We start from the raw sequence: 18936 nt of genomic DNA, 5'->3' as shown, positions 1-18936 counted from the left end.
CCACCTGGGAAGCGCGCTGGATCCAGCCGGCTGGCCGACTCCCCGCGACCCCCAGGATGCCAGAGGCCAGGAACTCCTGCCACGACCTCACGCGATGGAAGAAGAAGCCGCCGGTGCGCCGCACGGTCAGCCAGATCTGCCCGCCCCCGCGGCGGCCCCTGACCGTGGCCGACATCCAACCGGGCATGGAGAACGAGAGGCTGGGGGTCGTGCGGGATTCCATGTTTCAGAACCCGCTCATCGTCAAGGTGAGCCCTCCCCACGCCCATCACCCTCTTGCGCTCGTCCCCTCACTGGGCACCCACGCGGCTGGGGGTTTCCACTCGTCCTGCCCCGGCCCCACCGCCCCGCTCCGAGCGCGGCGCTGGGAGCTCCAGCTCTAGTCCAGACAGACCTGGACCCCCGGGCGGTCACGGGCAGGCCGCATCGCCTCGCTGAGCCTCAGTTTCCTCATCCTCAAAGTGGGATGACAATGGCACTCATTAAAGGGAGTGATTGGGAAGATTGCATAAGGTAATCCCTGCGAGACCCCTGACACGCGGTAAGTCCTCCACGTTGGCGGCTATTTGCATATGTATTCACGCAGGGTGAACCCACAGGGTGACAGACAGGTAGCAGCACCCAGACTGCGTCCTTACGACCTGCCAGCCCTCGCGGGGTGCAGGCCGCCTCACCCGATTCCCCTGCACGCCTGGGCTGCTGTTATGTAGCAAGTGTTCTGTATGTCTCTTGAAAGCATCACTTCACACGTTAATTTCCACCCAATCATACTCTTAACCAGAATTACTACCCTAAGAGACAAAAAGCGCGAATCTCTGCCCCAGGGGTCCCACAGGCACAAACGAGCGAGGGAGCCGCGGTTTCCAACTAGGTCGCCTCCTCTTTGATCGCACGCTCCCTTACATTAGTCACGTTTCGGGACTGGTGATCACCCAACGCTGACGTGGCATCAACGCGTCTTTCCGGGGCCCCAGGAAAGGTCAAGTTGAAGTTTGGCGCTTGGGAAGCTGGTCATGGAGCAATTTTACCTTGCGCCACTGGAGGGCAGTGTGCCTTTAAAAATGCGCGCAGTTCCCCAGATTCCGGCGGTGGAAGGCGCAGGTGATAATCGTGGATTCAGTAACAATTATTTGTCTGAACGCCAGAAGCTGTTTAGAGCCCAGAGGTTTTGGTTGTTGTTAGTTTTTTGTCTGTTTGTTTCGTACAGGGAAACTGGGCTTTCTTAACATCGTGGTAGAATTAGCTGAGTTAACTGGCTCCTATGAAAACACGGATTCTCTCCTCTCGCGCTACCCAAACTGTTTCCTGGGCCAGCAGCTGGGAGAAGCTGGCTTATCACACTAGGCACCCTTCCATCTAACACCTCCCCTTCCTAGGCCTCCCAAAGTGGAGCAAAGTCCTTCACTTATTTCTAGGTGAGAAGAGCCACTCTCAGAGGACAGATGGCACAGACAGATGGGGTTCACCACTCTGGGATCAAGGGGAGAATCAATTTCCCAGCCTCTGATCATTGCTTTTACTCAAGTAGTTACTGGTGGACCAACTCCTTCCTACTTAAATACAACATGGACAGCGTAATGGAGTTATTCTCCATGGTGAATTAACAGTGTGTGATGCCCACCCCAAGCTATAATATATCCATAGAGACACATATATACATATAGGTATATGCATAGATATATGCACATTGTACATACACACACACTTTACATATATGTATGCACACATACATACATGTGTATGTACAATATACATGTGTTTAACATGTATAACATACATCTATAAGTAAACATTTCCCCTCCCTTTTTTCCTTTTGCTCGTGCTGCATATCAAGAAGGACAGTATTTGGCCTCTGGATGGCACTAGCTGAACAGCTTCCAGATGAATTCAGTCCTAATTCCTGAACTTGAACTTTGGGTTGGAAAATGTGCAGGAGACACTGACCCACCACCGCGGGTTCTGTCTTCAGAGCATGAGACACAGAGCAGGGCTGCCCCGTCAGCGGTGACTCGGCTCAAGCAGCAGGGGGCGCCCTGGTGATCGTGCCCAGCTTGTCTCCTGTCAGGAAAGCAAGTCTTTCCTTCTTACTTTCCTCCCTCCAGTTCTTGATGGGCCGTAAGGTAGTTTCAGTAGCAGTTAAGATTATGTCCACATTTCAATACTGACCACCGCTACCAGATTTTTCTACTAAAATCTGGCCCAAGTAAAAGCTACAGAAACATTGAGAGCAAGGAGTAACCTTGATTGTTACCTTCTCCAGACCCCTCCTTACACTGGGGACGCTGAGGCTGTCTGTGGTGGGTTCTTTGTGCAAGGTTCTGGCAGAGCCGGGGGTAGAAGCTACGTTCACTGGCTCCCAGCCCAGCTTTACTTCTACCACTCCAAAAAGCTTCCTCTATTTTAAAGGAAATTTAAATTATGAAAAAAAAAACTTTGAGGTTTTCAGCTCTCAAGAAAAGAAGATTGAAAGTATCCAAGATGGTGGAGCCTTTAAAAAAATCTTTTTAAAAATAATATATTGCTGAAATTTCTGTTGCGGCATGGCTTGTGGATTTCTTGACTGTGGCATGTCAGTTTCACAATCCCAGATTTTCAGACCCTCCTTTCTGTGCGAGTTCTCATTGTGTGCAGCAGAGGTGAGTGTGCCCTCTGCCTGGGGTGTCTGCAGGAGAATGATTGGAACTGAAGTATATTTTGGTTTTGTCGCAGTCTGAATCTGAAGGTTGCATCTGTATTGGGGGAACATAGCACCTTAGAAAGAGTCATTTACTCCCCCATATTGGGGAGTTGTTGCTCAGATTGTTTTCTCCAGTGAATAGGATCGGGATTTTTTTTTTTTTTTTTTTCATTTAAAATGCAGACACACTGCCTGAACAAACACGACACTGCTGTTTCACACCCATGGAATTTACCGGGACATACACACATCAGTTATTCAAGAACATGTCTGCAAGATGCCACCGTAACCAAGTGAAAAGTGAAAACCTCAGACATCCAAGCAGATATTTTATCAGCAAGTGCTCAACAACTCTTTGCCTCATTTAAAACCAAGCCAACTGGCTATTGAGTGGGGCTGATTGAATCAGCTCCATGTTTTAATGTGGCCACAAGAAGATGTAAATGTTTTCCATTAGAAAGGGCGTCTATTCTATTGTATAAAGTGACGTGTGGTTAGCCAGTTTTCCTTCAAATGTGACTCTCTGGGAAGAATAAAATTAAATAGAGAAAGAGCCAAGCTTCTCCCTGCTTGATTCTCATTTCCCCAGAACTCCGTGACTCAACAGAGGATCCTGCTACAATAGCCTTCAAGGCTCCTTCACAGAACCTGTCAGGGTGCACCCTTCCTGCCATCGGAACTCGGCTGATATCCTGTCAATACAATTATGGGGAGAGACTGTTTGGTTTGCTCCACTGACAGCCTTGAATCTTCTGTCGCCCTGGAGAGGCAGGCTAGGTACAGGGGTGGAATTTATTGAATTGAGCATCCTTAGAGGGTGCAAATGATCACGGCACCCGATGTTTTTCATAATTTCTCGCCGACTTTGTTTTTCTGTGGGGCTTTATGTCACAAACAAGAAGCCTGTGCATTTGTAGGATAGAGCTATAGAATCACATCATTCTGGGGTTGGAAGGAGGCTTACAGCCATCTAGTCCAATTCCTTTTTTGAGGCTGTTAGGACCCAGAGAGGGGAAGAGACTCGCCCAAGGCACTACCCTGACCTGGTCACAGAAGTGGGATGAGATTTATGTCACCTGACTTCCAGACCCATGCTCTTTGGCCGCGATACACAATTAGCTAATGAATGACAACCCAGATTGGTTATATCTGTACATCAGGCAGTCAAAAAAATGTTCATCGGTGAATCCGATTCCATTATTGTTTCACTCAACATTCCTTCCAGAGTGAACTCTACTAATTTCTTGGGATTTGTTGACAGCCAAGAAGTATTTATTGAATGTTTACTGAGTACTCTGCACCATCCTAAGCTCTCTTGGGGGCATAGAAACAAGTTCAGAACTTAGCTCTTGCCCATAAGGAGTTAATTATTTAGCTGGGGAGACAGAATATCTATATATATCACTATATATATGTATTTCATATGTATGACATATATTGCTTAGCATAGCCCCTGCATCAAAGAAAGCTCTCAGGAAACATTAGCTCTTACTATTGTGTACACGCGTGCGCACACACACACAGATAATAAGACAAGCAATGTCATGGGTCACCCCCCTGTAAGTTTCAAGTTTCTGCACTCCCCGGAAAGGTTCAGATTTGGGGGGAGGAAACCCGGAGCAGAACTCAGGAGGCTTTATAAAGGAACAGTCCTGAAACTGGACCTTGAAGGGTGAAAAGGTAGATTCTGATCAGGGGTGGAGATTGGGAGAAATTCAGCCCCCCGGGGCCAGATGACTCGACCCTCCTTAGATCCTAAGGGTTCATAGATTTTCACCCCAACCCGACTTCTATTTCCTAAGACTCAGCACCGCTGCTGGGATCCTTATCATCGTCATCACGGGGAAGCATTTATTTAGAGCCAGTGTGTCCAAATTGGATGCTCTACAAAATTAGGCAACCACACTCAACCACACTAAGAGCCTAACATCTCTAATAAGTATTGATGCTGGTGAACATCAGCACGTAGGTAGAGACAAATGCAAAGAAGGTAGGCAGGCAAACACACAGTTGGGCAAACAACCCAGCGGAGGTCAGTATTTTTATCATGTTTGAGTGAAATGGGAAAATGTTATATTCCGCTATGTATTGCAGAGAATATGCCTTTGATTGCTCAGATCCTTTTACGTTCAATTTACAATGTAACTGGAGAAAATAAAACACAAGGAAGGGGGGCTGAAACTGAGCTGCCCATCTTAAGGACCCAGTCTCGGCAGGCTGGTGGGCAGCTTTCATTTTTCTAGGGAAAGCTACGGGGTTGTCGATCCCTGCAACTCTTTCTCTCTCGGTCCTTTTTTTCTTTTTTCTTCTTTTTAAATCAAAGCTTCCAGCTTCCTGGCGCCCAGGTACATCCTTCGGTGAGCAAGGGTGAGCAAGCAGGGGCTGCAGCAGTGCCCAGCCCTGTGGTCGGTTCAGAAAGGAGACCTGCTCCCTCCCAGGCTTTTTACCACCGGCCCCGGGGTGGGTGGGTGGGACAGATCTGCTGGAGGAGGGGCCCGCCTTCCTCTTTGTGCCTCTAAAAAAGAGGGGCTTTGGCTTTGAAACGTTAATGAAGACCTCAGAATGCGGGTTCCTGGGGGATGAGCTCAGCCCCCATCTGGACACTCCTCTCAGATCAGTGGCGGGAAGGCCGTTCCTCCAGGAATAATTCTGAGTCCTGGCTGAACAAGTCAGCAGTGGCTTCCAGCACCTTCCAGAATCTTCCAGGCTCAAGTGCTGCTCATAGTAGAATTTAGGCCACTTTTCCTGTATTTGAAAGACAAAGTTTTCTTGATTTACGACTGGCCCTGTGCACAAAATTTCAACCCCCTATTTCTTTCTTTCTTTTTTAAAAATTTTATTTATTTATTTATTTATTTTTAGCTGCATTGGGTCTTTGTTGCTGCGCTCGGGCTTTCTCTAGTTGCGGCGAGCAGGGGCTACTCTTCGTTGCGGTGCGCGGGCTTCTCATTGTGGTGGCTTCTCTTGTTGCCGAGCATGGGCTCTAGGTGCGTGGGCTTCAGTAGTTGTGGCACGCGGGCTCAGTAGTTGTGGCGCACGGGCTTAGTTGCTTCGAGGCACGTGGGATCTTCCTGGACCAGGGCTCAAATCTGAGTGCCCTGCGTTGGCAGGCAGATTCTTAACCACTGCACCACCAGGGAAGCCCCAAACCCCTATTTCTAATTGCAGTGGTTTTCAAGTCATTCACCTGTCTCTAGAAGCATCAGAGTTCTCGTAAAGTGTCTGATTCAAACTGCTTGTTAAGAAAATGCATCTTTGTTTAAAATGTATAATGGGAAGGAAACACAATTAAAAGTGTTCTATATGAAATGCTAACAGTGGAGACCACCAGCTTGTTACCAATGATTTGAATTGGTTCATTTTGGGGCGTTGGTTCTGTCTTTGTGCTGGTCCTGCAGTGAATGTGTCACAGACCGAGAGGATTGGAACCAAGCTCAGACCCTGCTGGACTTGTAGGCTGGGTAAATCCGTTTCTGGAGGCCAGTGTGCAGAGTGATTGCTGTGGCCCTGGGAACTGGGCTCCGTTAAACCTCAGACACATCTGCTGGGCCATCGCTCCAGGACCCTCTGGCTGGCTGGGCAAACAGAAACAAAGGCACAGTCACAATCGTACTACATTTTGGTTGGTTTTAGCATATACTGTAAGTGTTGGGTGCTTCTTGTCTGACTTTTGTATTTGTTAAAAAAACAAAAACAAAAACAGGACGTGAGCATTTGTTGGTTGTTGATAACAACTCAACTTTAAATGAAATCGCCCCTTGACTCTCCTTTCAAGCTCCTGAATCCGTGTAAACAAAGACTGTGAAAACAATTCCAGGCTGCAGCTGGTGTTTTCATACCATCACAAAAGATACAGCAATAAGTTGGATAGCACAGGGAACTCTACTTAATGCACTGTGGTGACCTAAATGGGAAGGAAATCCAAAAAAGAGGGGATATATGTATATGTATAGCTGATTTATTTTGCTGTACAGTAGAAACTAACACAACATTGTAAAGCAACTATACTCCAATAAAAGTTAATTAAAAAAAATAAGTTGGTAGCCCAGGCAGATGTAAACCTGCAGCCACCACACTGGAGACAAAGGCGGTGTAGATGTCAGGCCATGGAGCCAGGCAGATCCCAGGGCACGTTCTGTCTCAGCCGCTTTCTTGCTGTGCCACGCATGAGGTTATTTACATTTGAGCCTCAGTTTCCTCTCTGTAAAATGGGCTGTTACAGTTGGCACCAGCCATGGGGGAGTTGTGAGGGTTCAGTGAGATGACACAGGTGTGCCAGGCCCAGGAGGGCACTTAATACGTGGGCACTTTTGTTATTTTCCATTATCCTGCTTCTAACACTTACGTTCCTCAAGACAACCTTATTCTCATGAATCGACTTTAGGTAAATGTCCTAAATCTGAACTTATAAATGTATCATGAGACAAATCCACTCAAGGGCTTACTCTTTTTCCGCTTTGTGCTCTCGTTGAAAATTACTGTTGGCCCACTCCATCTCATGCTTCCTGAAACTGTGTGCCCTGAAGCAGATGGGTTCGCCCTGGCTAAGGGTGAAAACAATTCGGTTTCTAGCTCTCTTGAGGGTTCTTGGGCAAGTGGCTTAATGTCCGAGCCTGTTTCCTCATTCGTGAAGTATGGGTGCTAATAACTACCTTGTTTACTTCTCAAGGATGTAATGAAGACTGATTTAAATGCGACACTATCTTATGGAAGAGATTATGACATTCTGGAAGTAGACCAGTGGTCCTCAATGGGGGCGGGGGAGCAATTTTTCTCCCCAGGGAACATCTGGCCATGTCCGGAGATGCTTTTGGTTATCACAACCGGAAGGGGACTGCTACCAGCATCTAGTGGGTAGAAATCAAGGATGCTGTCCAACAATGCACAGGATGCCCGCATCCCCCCAAAAAGGGAATCATCTCCCCAAATGCCAATAGTGCTGAGGCTGAGAAACTCTGGACCAGAAAAACATCAACATGTGGAGAATTCATTATTAGTTCATCCACGGTCCAGGGTCTCTTGAAAATGTAATACAAAGATTATAGAAATGAGATGGTTTAGTTTAATTGCTTCTCTATCCGTTGTTTGCCTCTCTCCCCTGACTCCATTCATTTTATGGCCATTTTATTTTTTTTAATTAAAAAAATTTATTTATTTATTGGCACGCCATGCGTCTTGCGGGATCTTAGTTCTTCGACCAGGGATTGAACCCAGGCCCCCTGCAGTGGAAGCGTGGAGTCCTAACCACTGGACCTTTTATGGCCATTTTAAGTTCCCCCTTTTGAATCCGTTTCCTTTTCCTTAGTTCCAGGTTCCATACATTTGCTGGTTTCTGGCAGGGCTTATCTGTCTCCAGCTTCACCCACGTTGGAGTTTAAAAAAATAGAAAGCATTTCCAGCAATCCATCGAGTGAGACTCTATAATTCATCAGATAAACTGATTAGCGTAGGGGCTGGTTTGTTGAGTAATCACTGACCACCGCGCACAAGCTTTGTTTCCCTGGCGCATTACCTTCTGAGGGCTTGCTTTGGTTGTGTTTTTCTCAGCATGAACTCATTTAGGATTTAAAACGGAATTGATTTGGTCCAGCAAAAATTAAGCTCACAGTGGACCAGAGTCCCAGCCTAGCCCTTACACTCTCGTTGTGGAACGAAGTACAGCATTTCAGGGAAGCAAGTCAATGTGCTTTATAAAGAAAACAGCTGTATTTTTCCACCCAATAATTTAAAGGCACATCAGGGTTCGGTCAAGAAACTGACTGATGTGGGTCAATGAGCAGAAAGGTCAACATGAAGGACACACAGGGGGGAGAATAGCTCACCAAGAGCATTGTAGAAAACACATAATGAGCCAGAAAGAGGGGTCTTTTGATCTTTTATATGAACCAAACAATACATATTGGGGGGGACCAATGAACACAGAAGCGAACAAGATAAATTTCTTTGTGTGGATCAAAATCTTTTGTGTTTGTCCAGAGGAATGAAAGTGGAGAATCAGAAGTGCTTTGATTTCAAGGTACAACACTAGTGAAAGGCCACATCACTGCCAGGTGGCTGGCCATTTGGGACCAGTGGCACAGCATCCAAGCTGCCTCACCACATCAGAGAAAAAGCCCCAGCTAGCCGAAGCTCAGAGGCCGCAGCCTCCTGCAAAGATGGGGGCGCCCCAAAGGACTTGGAGAGAGGCGATCTTATGGCCATAGCATTGCAGTTGAGGGAACTGGAAAATTTGCTGGCAACTTTTTGGGTCAATTTTGCTGGACACTAGTCAGTCTGGCCATACTGCCACACTAAAATGCCATTTTAATGTTCCTGTTATGAATTCCATTCATATTTTCCCACTGTCTCCCAGAGATCTTTTTTTTTTTTTTTTTTTTAATTTTATTTATTTATTTATTTATTTATGGCTGTGTTGGGTCTTCGTTTCTGTGCGAGGGCTTTCTCTAATTGCGGCAAGTGGGGGCCACTCTTCATCGCGGTGCGCGGGCCTCTCACTATCGCGGCCTCTCTTGTTGCGGAGCACAGGCTCCAGACGCGCAGGCTCAGTAATTGTGGCTCACGGGCCTAGTTGCTCCGCGGCATGTGGGATCCTCCCAGACCAGGGCTCGAACCCGTGTCCCCTGCATTGGCAGGCAGATTCTCAACCACTGCGCCACCAGGGAAGCCCCTCCCAGAGATCTTTAAGAACAGAGACACTGACTTAAAATTCTTTTTTGATATGCATTTGAAACTATTAATAAACCCCTCAGTCAATGAGCAAATATTTATCACACACCTATAATGCACAAGGCGCTGGTGGAACCACAAGAGGTTTAAGAATTTGTTTCCAAGGAGTTTATGGAAGAACCAGACTTTGCACATTAAAACCACTAATAAAAGTTATCAAAGGCAGAAGGAGAGGTGCTGAGAGGCATATTTGGGAGTGAAGGTGGGAGCAGTGTTGGAGCATCCAGGGCAGCTTTTGCACCTGGGCTGGGGCTGCAGGGTGGGTTGGATTCCAGTGGCTGGAAAGGAGAGGAGGGGCGCCAGGGGAGGGGCTGGCCTGAGCAAAGGTCTGAAATGGACAAGAACAGACAACTCTAGGATTCTATGAGGAAAGCAGTGGCAGACGCATTCACTCACTTCTTTTTTTTTTTTTTTTTTTAAATTTATTTTATTTATTTTTGGCTGAGTCGGGTCTTTGTTGCTGTGTGCAGGCTTTCTCTAGTTGCGGCGAGTGGGGGCTACTCTTCAGTTGCGGTGCGTGGGCTTCTCATCGCGGTGGCTTCTCTTGTTGCGGAGCACGGGCTCTAGGCACACGGGCTCAGTAGTTGTGGCGCGTGGACTTAGTTGCTCCACAGCATGTGGGATCTTCCCGGACCAGGGCTCGAACCCGTGTCCCCTGCATTGGCAGGCGGTTTCTTAACCACTGTGCCACCAGGGAAGCCCTCACTTCTTGAATTAACAGAATTAACTGCTCGTGTACCAGACACAGAGCTTGGCACCAAGGATACGGGGGTAGACCAATCTGGGTATAGGCTTTGCCCTCAAAGAGCTTACAATCTCGTAGACAGAAACAGGCATCGAAACAAACAGCAAAGTGGTACAGATGTGGTGACGGCCGTCTGGATGGGATTCGTGCTCAGCGCTTGAGGGCAGCTGTGCCTGGATGGGAGGAGGCAAGGGAAGGTCTCCTAGACTGGATGGCTAGAGCTGAATCTTGACACCAAGATGAGTCAGGTGAGGTGGGGGCAGAGGTAGAGGCAGGTATTGTGTGGCCTGTAGCTTATGCAATTCGGGGATCTCTTTTTAAGAAACAGAGTACAGGGAATTCCCTGGTGGACCAGTGGTTAGGACTCTCACTTCTACTGCTGGGGCCCTGGTTCAATCTCTGGTCAGGGAACTAAGATCCTGCAAGCCGCATGGTGCGGCCAAAAACAAACAAACAAACAAACAAATAAAAAAAAAAAGAAACAGAGTACAAAATTAAAAATGATGTTGGAAATGAAGTCCAAGGCCTTGGAAGGGGCCCAGTACAAAGAGGGGCCCTGAAGCCTAAGCTTCATTAGCTTCAGGGTAAATCAACTTTTGACTGGAGGAGAAAAAGCTTTCTAGGAAAAAGGATGTTCAGGGGGAGGTGGGAGGGGGAAAATGCACTGGATCGCCAGACTTGAGAGGCCTCGGTTCCTCTCTAGGCTGTGTGTCATCCATCCACCCATCCTTCCATCACCTATTCATGCATTCATTCATTCATTCATTCAGCACTGCACACTTCCCCTGGACCAGACACTCCAGGCCCCATGACCACAGTCATGAGCTCTCAGTCTCCTGTACACTCTTGTTGGCTCTGAAACCTTGGGCGAGTCCCTGGAATGTCCCAAAGCCTTGGTTTCTGCGCATCTGAATGGCTTTCGCCCTGAGAACTGCTGGGAGCCTACCCTTCATTTGCTTATTCGACCCTTTGCAAAATGTTTATCGAGGGGCTGTTAGGTGCCAGGCAGCGTGCTGGGCCTGGGGAGACCTCTGTGGACAAGAGAGCCTGAGTTCCTGCCTGCAGGCAGCTCAAAGCCCTGGTGAAGACAGACAATAGGGCAACTACCTCTTCCCTAGGGTTAAGCACTGTGGAGGCATCTGTGGTGCTGGGAGGCTATGCAAGTTCAAGTCCAAGGACGTGACATCTCAGCCCAACCTCCTGGGATGAGTAGAGTGGTCAGTTATGGCATGCTGGTGGGAGTGTGTGTGTGCCTGTGTTTGGGTGGGCAGTAGATAGAGACTGTTCCAGGCAAAGTAAGAGGTTTTGTGCCTCCAAGGCAAGGGGGAACTTGGAATTCAGGAGGCTGCAGTGAAGCATCAGGGGAGGCAAATGCTGAGAGGAGGCTGGGCAGAGAGTGAGGCCAGGTCCGGCGGGGCTCCCAGTTGGATCTGAGAGCTGCAGGGGACAGAGCAAGTAGGATAAACAAGACAGAGAACAGAGGGCTGAGAGACAAGTCCAGAAATCAACAGTAGGTCTAAGTGCCAGCCCCTCCCTCCCAGCGTTGATGGGGACCAGGGTACCCACTCCTGGCTGCAGGATGCTGCGGGTTGACTGGAGGAATCAACAAGAGCCCTACTGTGCTGGGACAGACACGTTCACTGCATCCTGGTCTCCTACCAGGCTGCATGTTTGGAGCACCATGGGCAGGACGAGCAGTGTGATGGTTTAGGGTTAGCGGCTGCGATTTGTTTACTTTCTGCAAGTTAAACAAGCCCCTGGTCTGTCATGCTCTGAATTTTCCCCAAGTCGTTTGAGGGAGCCTGCTGAAATGATTCCGAGGGATCCCTTAGGACCGAATGCCGGGCTTCGCGTCTGCCTTCAAAACCTTTATAAATTGTCACTCAAGATTTTGCTCTCTCTCTAGGCACCCAGTGGGCATAAATTCGGAGGTTTAAGCAAGTCTTTCAGAAACTTCCCTTCTAAAAGGAAAGCGTCTGCCTGGGGCTTCTGAAAGCTCCATCTTTCCTTAGGCAGCCGCGTGCTCCTGGCGGCAGATCCTCCCAGGATCGCCTGGCAGGATGCTCGCAGGCCTGACTTCTCCTGGAGTGGGAGGGTGCCTTGAGGCTGAGGCCTGGAGTCTGGGTTTCCAGGAAGCTCCTGGCTGGTGACCCATTTGGCCAGCTGACACCCTCTCTGTGCCAGCCGACAGCACCTGCCCTTCGTGGAGCCCGCTGTGTGCCAGGCACTGTGCTGACCCTTCTTAGGCATCACCTCCCTTAAACCTCTGCCACAATCCTAAGAGGCAGGATTGCTGTCATTCCCATTTTACAGATGGGGAAACTGAGGCTTAGAGAAGCTACACAAGTTGCCCACAGTCGTCCAACACGTGTGTGGAGGAGCCAGGCTTCAAGCCAGGTCTGGGACTCTGCAGCCTGAGGTCCTAACCACTGTGCAAATCAAAAGAACTTGGTGACACCAACAGTTCCCATTGCTGAATACCTGCTAAGTGCCAGACTTTTACATATATGATCTCAACTAGGCAAGGTCGGAGCTCAGAAAGACTCATAACATGCCCAAGGTCACACAGAGGGTAAATAGCAGACTGGGGGCTTAGACTGTGGCTTGTATGAGTCCACAGCTTGTCATGGTCCTTATACGTTATGCCCCACTGTCCATCACCCCAGAGACTCCTTTGTCCTGATAGGAGAGAAGAGTCTGGTCCATCTCCATCTCCATCTATCTAAAGGGTTAACTTCATCCAGAGGTGTACTTTCTGTTCTCAAGGAGCTTACATAGTTGGGCACATACGCCACACCAGGCGTGCACACACACACACACACACACACACACACACACACACACCCCTAGACGTTGCTGTATTTCTAAGGCTGAAACCTATAGGGCCAGTGAGGCTCAGACATACAAGACATACAAACAGTTAGGAAGAGGGTCCATGGCCTGGAGAGGTCCAAAAAAGCCTGGTGGAGTTGCTGAACAACCAAGCAGGACTCAGCGGGCCTGAGAGGAGGAAGCAGGTCATTTTAGATGTAGAAAATGACCAGACAAGGCGAGAAACTGGATGCTGAGAGCTTGGGTGTGTTTGGAGGGAAAGTCTGAAGGCAAAGAAGCGAGGTAGGGAGGGATGCTGACAGCGGGTCAGGGTGGCTTAAGGTAAAGCTTGCACTTTTATGTCACCACATACTGTCTCAAGAAGAGACAAGGCATACAGAGAAAAGGAGTGTGGACACTTGGCTTCCCACAGAATCCTGGAGGTTAGGTTATTCTGTACATGTGTGTCTGCCGGCCGGCCAGGAGCCAGGCTGGCTGGCTGGGGGTGAGGGGTGAAACCTCCATCCAGGCTGACCGGAATGGCCTCCCCCTTTCCAAGGGAAGGTGTCCCCTCCTCCTCTCCCACCCATCGCCCGTCCCCTCCCCGCCCCACTAATCAGAGAGAGCAAATTGTTATCAGATTAGCGCCAGCAAAGAAAAGCACAGTCCTGTGCACCCCCGCAGTTCGTTAGCATTTAGATAGACTGGGACAGGGGCCCACACAATGGGCATCAAAGCCTGGCTTGGGCAGGCGGCAGGAGGGATTAATTTCTTTAACCAACAGGCCTGATCTGGCCTAACTCATTACCCTGCCTTGTCCGTGTGGATGTTAGATTCGATTGAAGATTATGCCATTTAGGCCTTTCCCTTGTTTTCTGCTGAAACCGGGGCTATTGAATTGCACATTCTCCCGTCCCCCCCCCCCCCCCCCCCCCCCCCCCCCGTCAATACTCAGTGGCCTGAGGTTCTAATTCTGCTTCATTTAAACTTCATCAACTTTTCCAATCAAGTGGAAGGATCCAAAATAGACTCTGTGAGCAGAAAGGCCCGCTTCCCTTTGTCAGATAATTTATTCTGTTTTCCCCTCTCCTCCCCACCTCGCTCTCTTTCTCTCTCCAGCCTCGCACCCCTCCCCCCCCCCAGGGCTTCTTTCCCCCCCTCCCCTTATCCCAATGCTGAAAATGAGATTACAGTATTTAAATGACTATGATAATCAATCTAGGGACCCGGAGCTGAGATTGAGGTTAATTTTTCTTAGCAGAACAAAGAAGCGTGATGCCTTTGGGGACATGAAGGTGCAATCTGGGTTTCTTGCTCGTGTTTTTTTTTTCCCCCTGAAATTGCAGTTTTAGGAGTCTTTTCTTGTTACTAACTAGGCACTGACTGTGATTTTGAATGGCGGCAGCCCCTAAGAGGGCAGAAATGTAATTTCGAGCTGATAAACAGCTAACGGCCTTCAATCAACAATTTTAATAGGAAAAAAAAGACACTTATATGATATGAGTACAGATCTAATGAAAGGGTGATCATTTACCTTATTTATTTTTAAACACACCAGGAATAATATCCCACTGCGTTAGAACTAGTAATTACAGCCGCGAGGTTCACCCGTGAACTTTTGAATGAGGAGCGTTGTCACTCAGTTCTTCTTCTCCCTGGCAGTTTGTGCCACTACAAAAGTTGAGGTTTTTGTCATGTTTTGGCTAATTGGAAACAGGGTCATTATACCATTGAAAATCGACATGAAAGTGACTTGTTCAATTGTTACCTGAAGCATTCAAAGCTGGCCATTCTGCCGCTGGCCACCTCCCCCGCTACCAGCTTCTAAAACAGAGAGAATCAAAATATGTATATTTCTTTGTCTCCCTTTGCTATCTTGTCAGAGCTGTTTTACATGCTGCCACCCAATGTTATCTTTTATTTGTGTCAGGAGAAAGGATTTGACAAGTTCAGTATACAGTGTTCATTTGGCAAGGCAAATTTTTCATCCCAATTTTGAGGAGGAAATGAAACTATCTTTCAACAGGATGAGAACCATCATTTTTGGCCAGACTTATTATGAGAGAGAGCATTGCAGAACTTTATTTCCTCGCACGATCCCGAAAAGTCTAATCCGTTTTTTAAAAAGTAGGATTTGGTTTCCGTGTGCAACCCTAGTTGGGGGAAATAAGCAACACCCATAATGTCTTCACACAGGGATGCCTCGTGTTATGTTTCCCTCCCTGCTCCCCACAAGTTATTAATAGGCCGGAATAAATTGTTCCTCTTCTACATTATAATGACTTTGTTTCAGACCCTTTAAACTGTGGGTGAGCCTCTGACAGTTCTCTGCATTTGCAAAGCAAAATCTTTAATAACCACCCTTGTCTGAAGGAGGAAGCAGAAACCATAAGCAACCTTGTTTGTGAAGACAAACCCCTGCATCCCCAAATCCAGTCTCCTTCACTGTTTATCTAAAGAAGAAGTCTCTCTCACCCTCTGTGCTACCAAATTCATTTGGGGCAGTGGTTTATGGTGACATTTTTCTTTCTTAAAACAAATATTGACTCACCGTGGGGAAATTAAAACTCCATTAGGCATTGCTGTATGGTACAGCAGGCTGCATTACAGCAGTCAAGCTACTATTAATTGGTTTCTTCCTCAGGAATAATTCAGGGAGGGCAGAGGGAAAGGGGAAAGAGAAAATGGATCTAAGCCATAATTTCTTAAAATGACATCATCTAAATCAGCCAAGGTGATCATTACGTGGTTATTAAGCTAAATATAAGGAAGACGCTGCCTAGCAATAGAATGAATTTATCAATACAAAAAGCCTGCAGTGGAGTTATTGCCAAGCTGGGGAGAGTTCGTTTTAAGACACACGTGGGCCAGCCTCAACCAGGTCTGGGCAACTCAGGACTGACTTCCTCACAGCACAAGAAGCCCTGATTCTTCCATGTGGGTGCAAGACGTTTTTCTTTCCTGAGATGAGATGAGATTCCCCTTCCAGCCTATTCACTGCTTCCTTCCCAAAGTGAAAGCTCTGCTTTTCTGACCCCTGTGCCCTTTCCTGTGGTGCCCAGCCCCAACTCCACCTGCTCCATCACAACCTCTCTGGTCATTCTTGGGTCTAGTGATCTTGCCCTCTGCTTTGCTTGGCCACGGCCGGTAGGGTAAAAAATGACCGCGACCTGGGTGGCTTAAAAGCAGAAGTTTATTGCCTCACGGTTGGGAGGCTGGAAGTCCAAGATCAAGGTGTTGGCAGGGCTGGTTCCTTCTGAGGGCCTGAGAGAAGGATCTGTTGCAGGCCTCTCCCTTTGGCTTGAAGGAGGCCATCTCCATGTCCACATGGCATTCTCCCTGGATGTGTGTCTATGTCCAAATTTCCCCCCCTTTTTTTTGGCCACACCCCGTGGCTTGTGGGATCTTAGTTCCCCAACCAGGGATCGAACCCAGGCCCATGGCAGTGAAAGTGCCGAGTCCGAACCACTAGACCGCCAGGGAAGTCCCCAAATTTCCCCTTTTTATAAGGGCATCAGTCATTTTGGATTAGGGGCCCACTGTAGGTTCATTATGACCTCATCTTAACAAATTACCTTTGCAATGACGCTGTGGCCAAATCCGGTCACATTCTGAGGTCCTGGGGGTAGGACTTCAACATGTGACCGCTTTGGGCTTGGGTTCTAGTCTCTGGTCCATCAGTTGTGCTAAGGCTAATAAGGCCATCAGTAGAACGGCATCCTTTGTGCTGAACTTGAGGCTGCTATCTTGGTGAGGGCTGTGGGCATGGCAAGCACTTAGAACTCTGTGGTCTCCTCTCCAGCGTCATGTGGCCCACTCATAGGGCAGACAATCACATAAAATCTTGTGCCATCTATGGCACTTTTGCCTTGTTATTGGTATTTAACCCTTAGGCACAACTAACGTGGATCACTAACCATCTGTAAGAAACTCCTTACAAGGCAGACTCTACAACACACTTCTTTTTATCTTCTGCAGAGATATTCATCCATCCATCCATCCATCTCTCCATTGTTTTAGTCAACAGATACTTTACTGAATTTCCACTCCATGTACCAGGCACTGGATTAGACATTAGAGAGACATTGATGAGCAAAATTTGACATGGTCATCGCCCTTGTGGAATGTTACAGTCTAATCGGGAGATGAGCGTTAATCCAAGAATCACAAATAAATGTTAAGATTGCAACTGCGATAAGAACGAAGACAAAGGTCATGGTGCATCTAACTGGGAGACTTCACGTGGCTGGAGAGGGTCAGGGAAGACTTCTTGGAGGAAGTGAAAATTGGGCTGAGATTTTAATTAACTGGGGAAGGAATACGTGTGTGTGTGTGTGTGTGTGTGTGTGTGTGTGTGTGTGTGTGTCTGGTGGGGGGAGATGGAGGGCAAGGACAAAGGCATTCCAGGCACTGAGAAGAGCATGTGCAAAGAGCCTGTGGTGGGAGAGAGTTTGGGGGTTCAAGGCACTGAAAGAAGGCTGGCGCAGCTGGAGCATGGGGATGGGAGAGAAAGGTAAGAGGCCAAGAAGTGGGTCTGTCTGAGACTGGATCACGCAGGGCCTTGTTGGAGGCCAGTTAAAGAGTTTGACTTTTAGCCCGAGTCCTGGGGAGCCAGGGAAGGCTGTTAAGCAGGGATCGGGGCTAGAGGTAGAGGGACATGTCAGATTGGCACTGGAAAGACCCTTCTGGCTACAGAGTGGAGAGTGGACTGCAGAGCACCAGGGTGGCCACAGGGAGATGCATTAAGGGGCTTGTGAAGTAACGCAGGTGAGGGAAAACCCTTGAATGAGGATGGAGGAGATGGAGGCAAATGAGCAAATTGGAGGGAAATTTGGGAGGCAGATTTGGCAGGACTTGGTGATGCGGGGACGTATGAGTATACAGGGATGAGAGAGAAGGAGGTGTGAGGAGTCTGGGGGAAAGGGCATGGGTTTGCTTCTGGATACTTCTTGTGGGCAAATGTCTGTCTTTTGGTAAGTGTCTGATGATCTGGTAAGTTTCTGCGTACCATCTGGACTTGTCTTTGATTATTCCTATCCACAGCTGCCCGCATGTCCCCATCTGCATGCTGTCTCATACCACCTTACATTTCTACGCTCTGCCTGTTCACTGTACACCTGGCTTGTTCCTACACATTCTTTAAGACTTAGTTTAAGAAGTTTCTCCTGGAAAGTGCTTCTTTATCTGCCAGCACTTTGTGTGTGCCTCTATCACTTTATTGAAATTGTCCCTTTTTATGTCTCTCTATCTGCAGTGACTTGTAAGTGAATCTAGGGCAAGGACGGTGTCTTTTTCACTTCTTTATTTCAAGTTCTTAGCCGGTATTTGGCACATCAGGGGCACTCTACAATATCTCTTGAATAAATGAATGAGTGACTATATGAGAGAATGAATGAATGAATATATTGGTGGTTTAGAGGTTTCTTTGGTAACAGGCTATGGGAGGTACTGCAGTAAACAAGAGTTACATGAACTGGTGGCCCCGTTTTTTGTTGTTTTGTTTTTTGCTGCATCATTAGCCCGATATGTGTAATGACCCTCCATCACCTGTAGGTGGCAAAATTTTTCATGGTCTGGTCTTTCTTTGCCTAACTCATAAATTATTCTCCACTTTTATGCTCCAATAATATTTAACTATATGTTGTTTCCCAACTATACCATATCCTCTCATGGAAAAAAAGGCAGTCTCATCCCCAAAGTCCCAGTCCAAATACTACCTCTTCTGTGCCACTTTCCCCAATTCCATCTATCATGCGGATACTCGCTTTGTGTTCTTTGTACACAATTTCATGTTGCCAGTCACCTTGATGTATTGAAATCCTTGGGGACGGGGATTGTTTCTTTTTATCTTTCTATTCTAAGAACTTTATACAGGGCCTGGCATATAATAGGTGCTCAATAAGTGGCTGTTAGTTGAAGGGATGAACGAATGACTAGCTGTGTGACCTTGTGCGTATTATTTCTCTTCCCCTCTCAT

General features: G+C 47.8%; 1 protein-coding gene across 1 annotated transcript in view; it reads left to right on the top strand.

Annotated features, from left to right (window-relative positions):
* CFAP77 (cilia and flagella associated protein 77) overlaps positions 1 to 18936 on the top strand; it is a 141434-nt gene continuing 122498 nt past the window's right edge. Inside the window, exon 1 of the mRNA XM_061200902.1 lies at positions 1 to 248. Coding sequence (XP_061056885.1) covers positions 57 to 248 — 192 coding nt within the window. The 5' untranslated portion in view covers positions 1 to 56. The remainder of the gene's footprint in view (positions 249 to 18936) is intronic.

The sequence above is a fragment of the Eubalaena glacialis genome, chromosome 9 (genome assembly GCF_028564815.1).
Source record: "Eubalaena glacialis isolate mEubGla1 chromosome 9, mEubGla1.1.hap2.+ XY, whole genome shotgun sequence".
In the NCBI taxonomy this organism is placed as follows: Eukaryota; Metazoa; Chordata; class Mammalia; order Artiodactyla; family Balaenidae; genus Eubalaena; species Eubalaena glacialis.
Note: the sequence above shows the minus strand (reverse complement) of the source record. Positions and strands in the feature narration are given on the sequence as shown.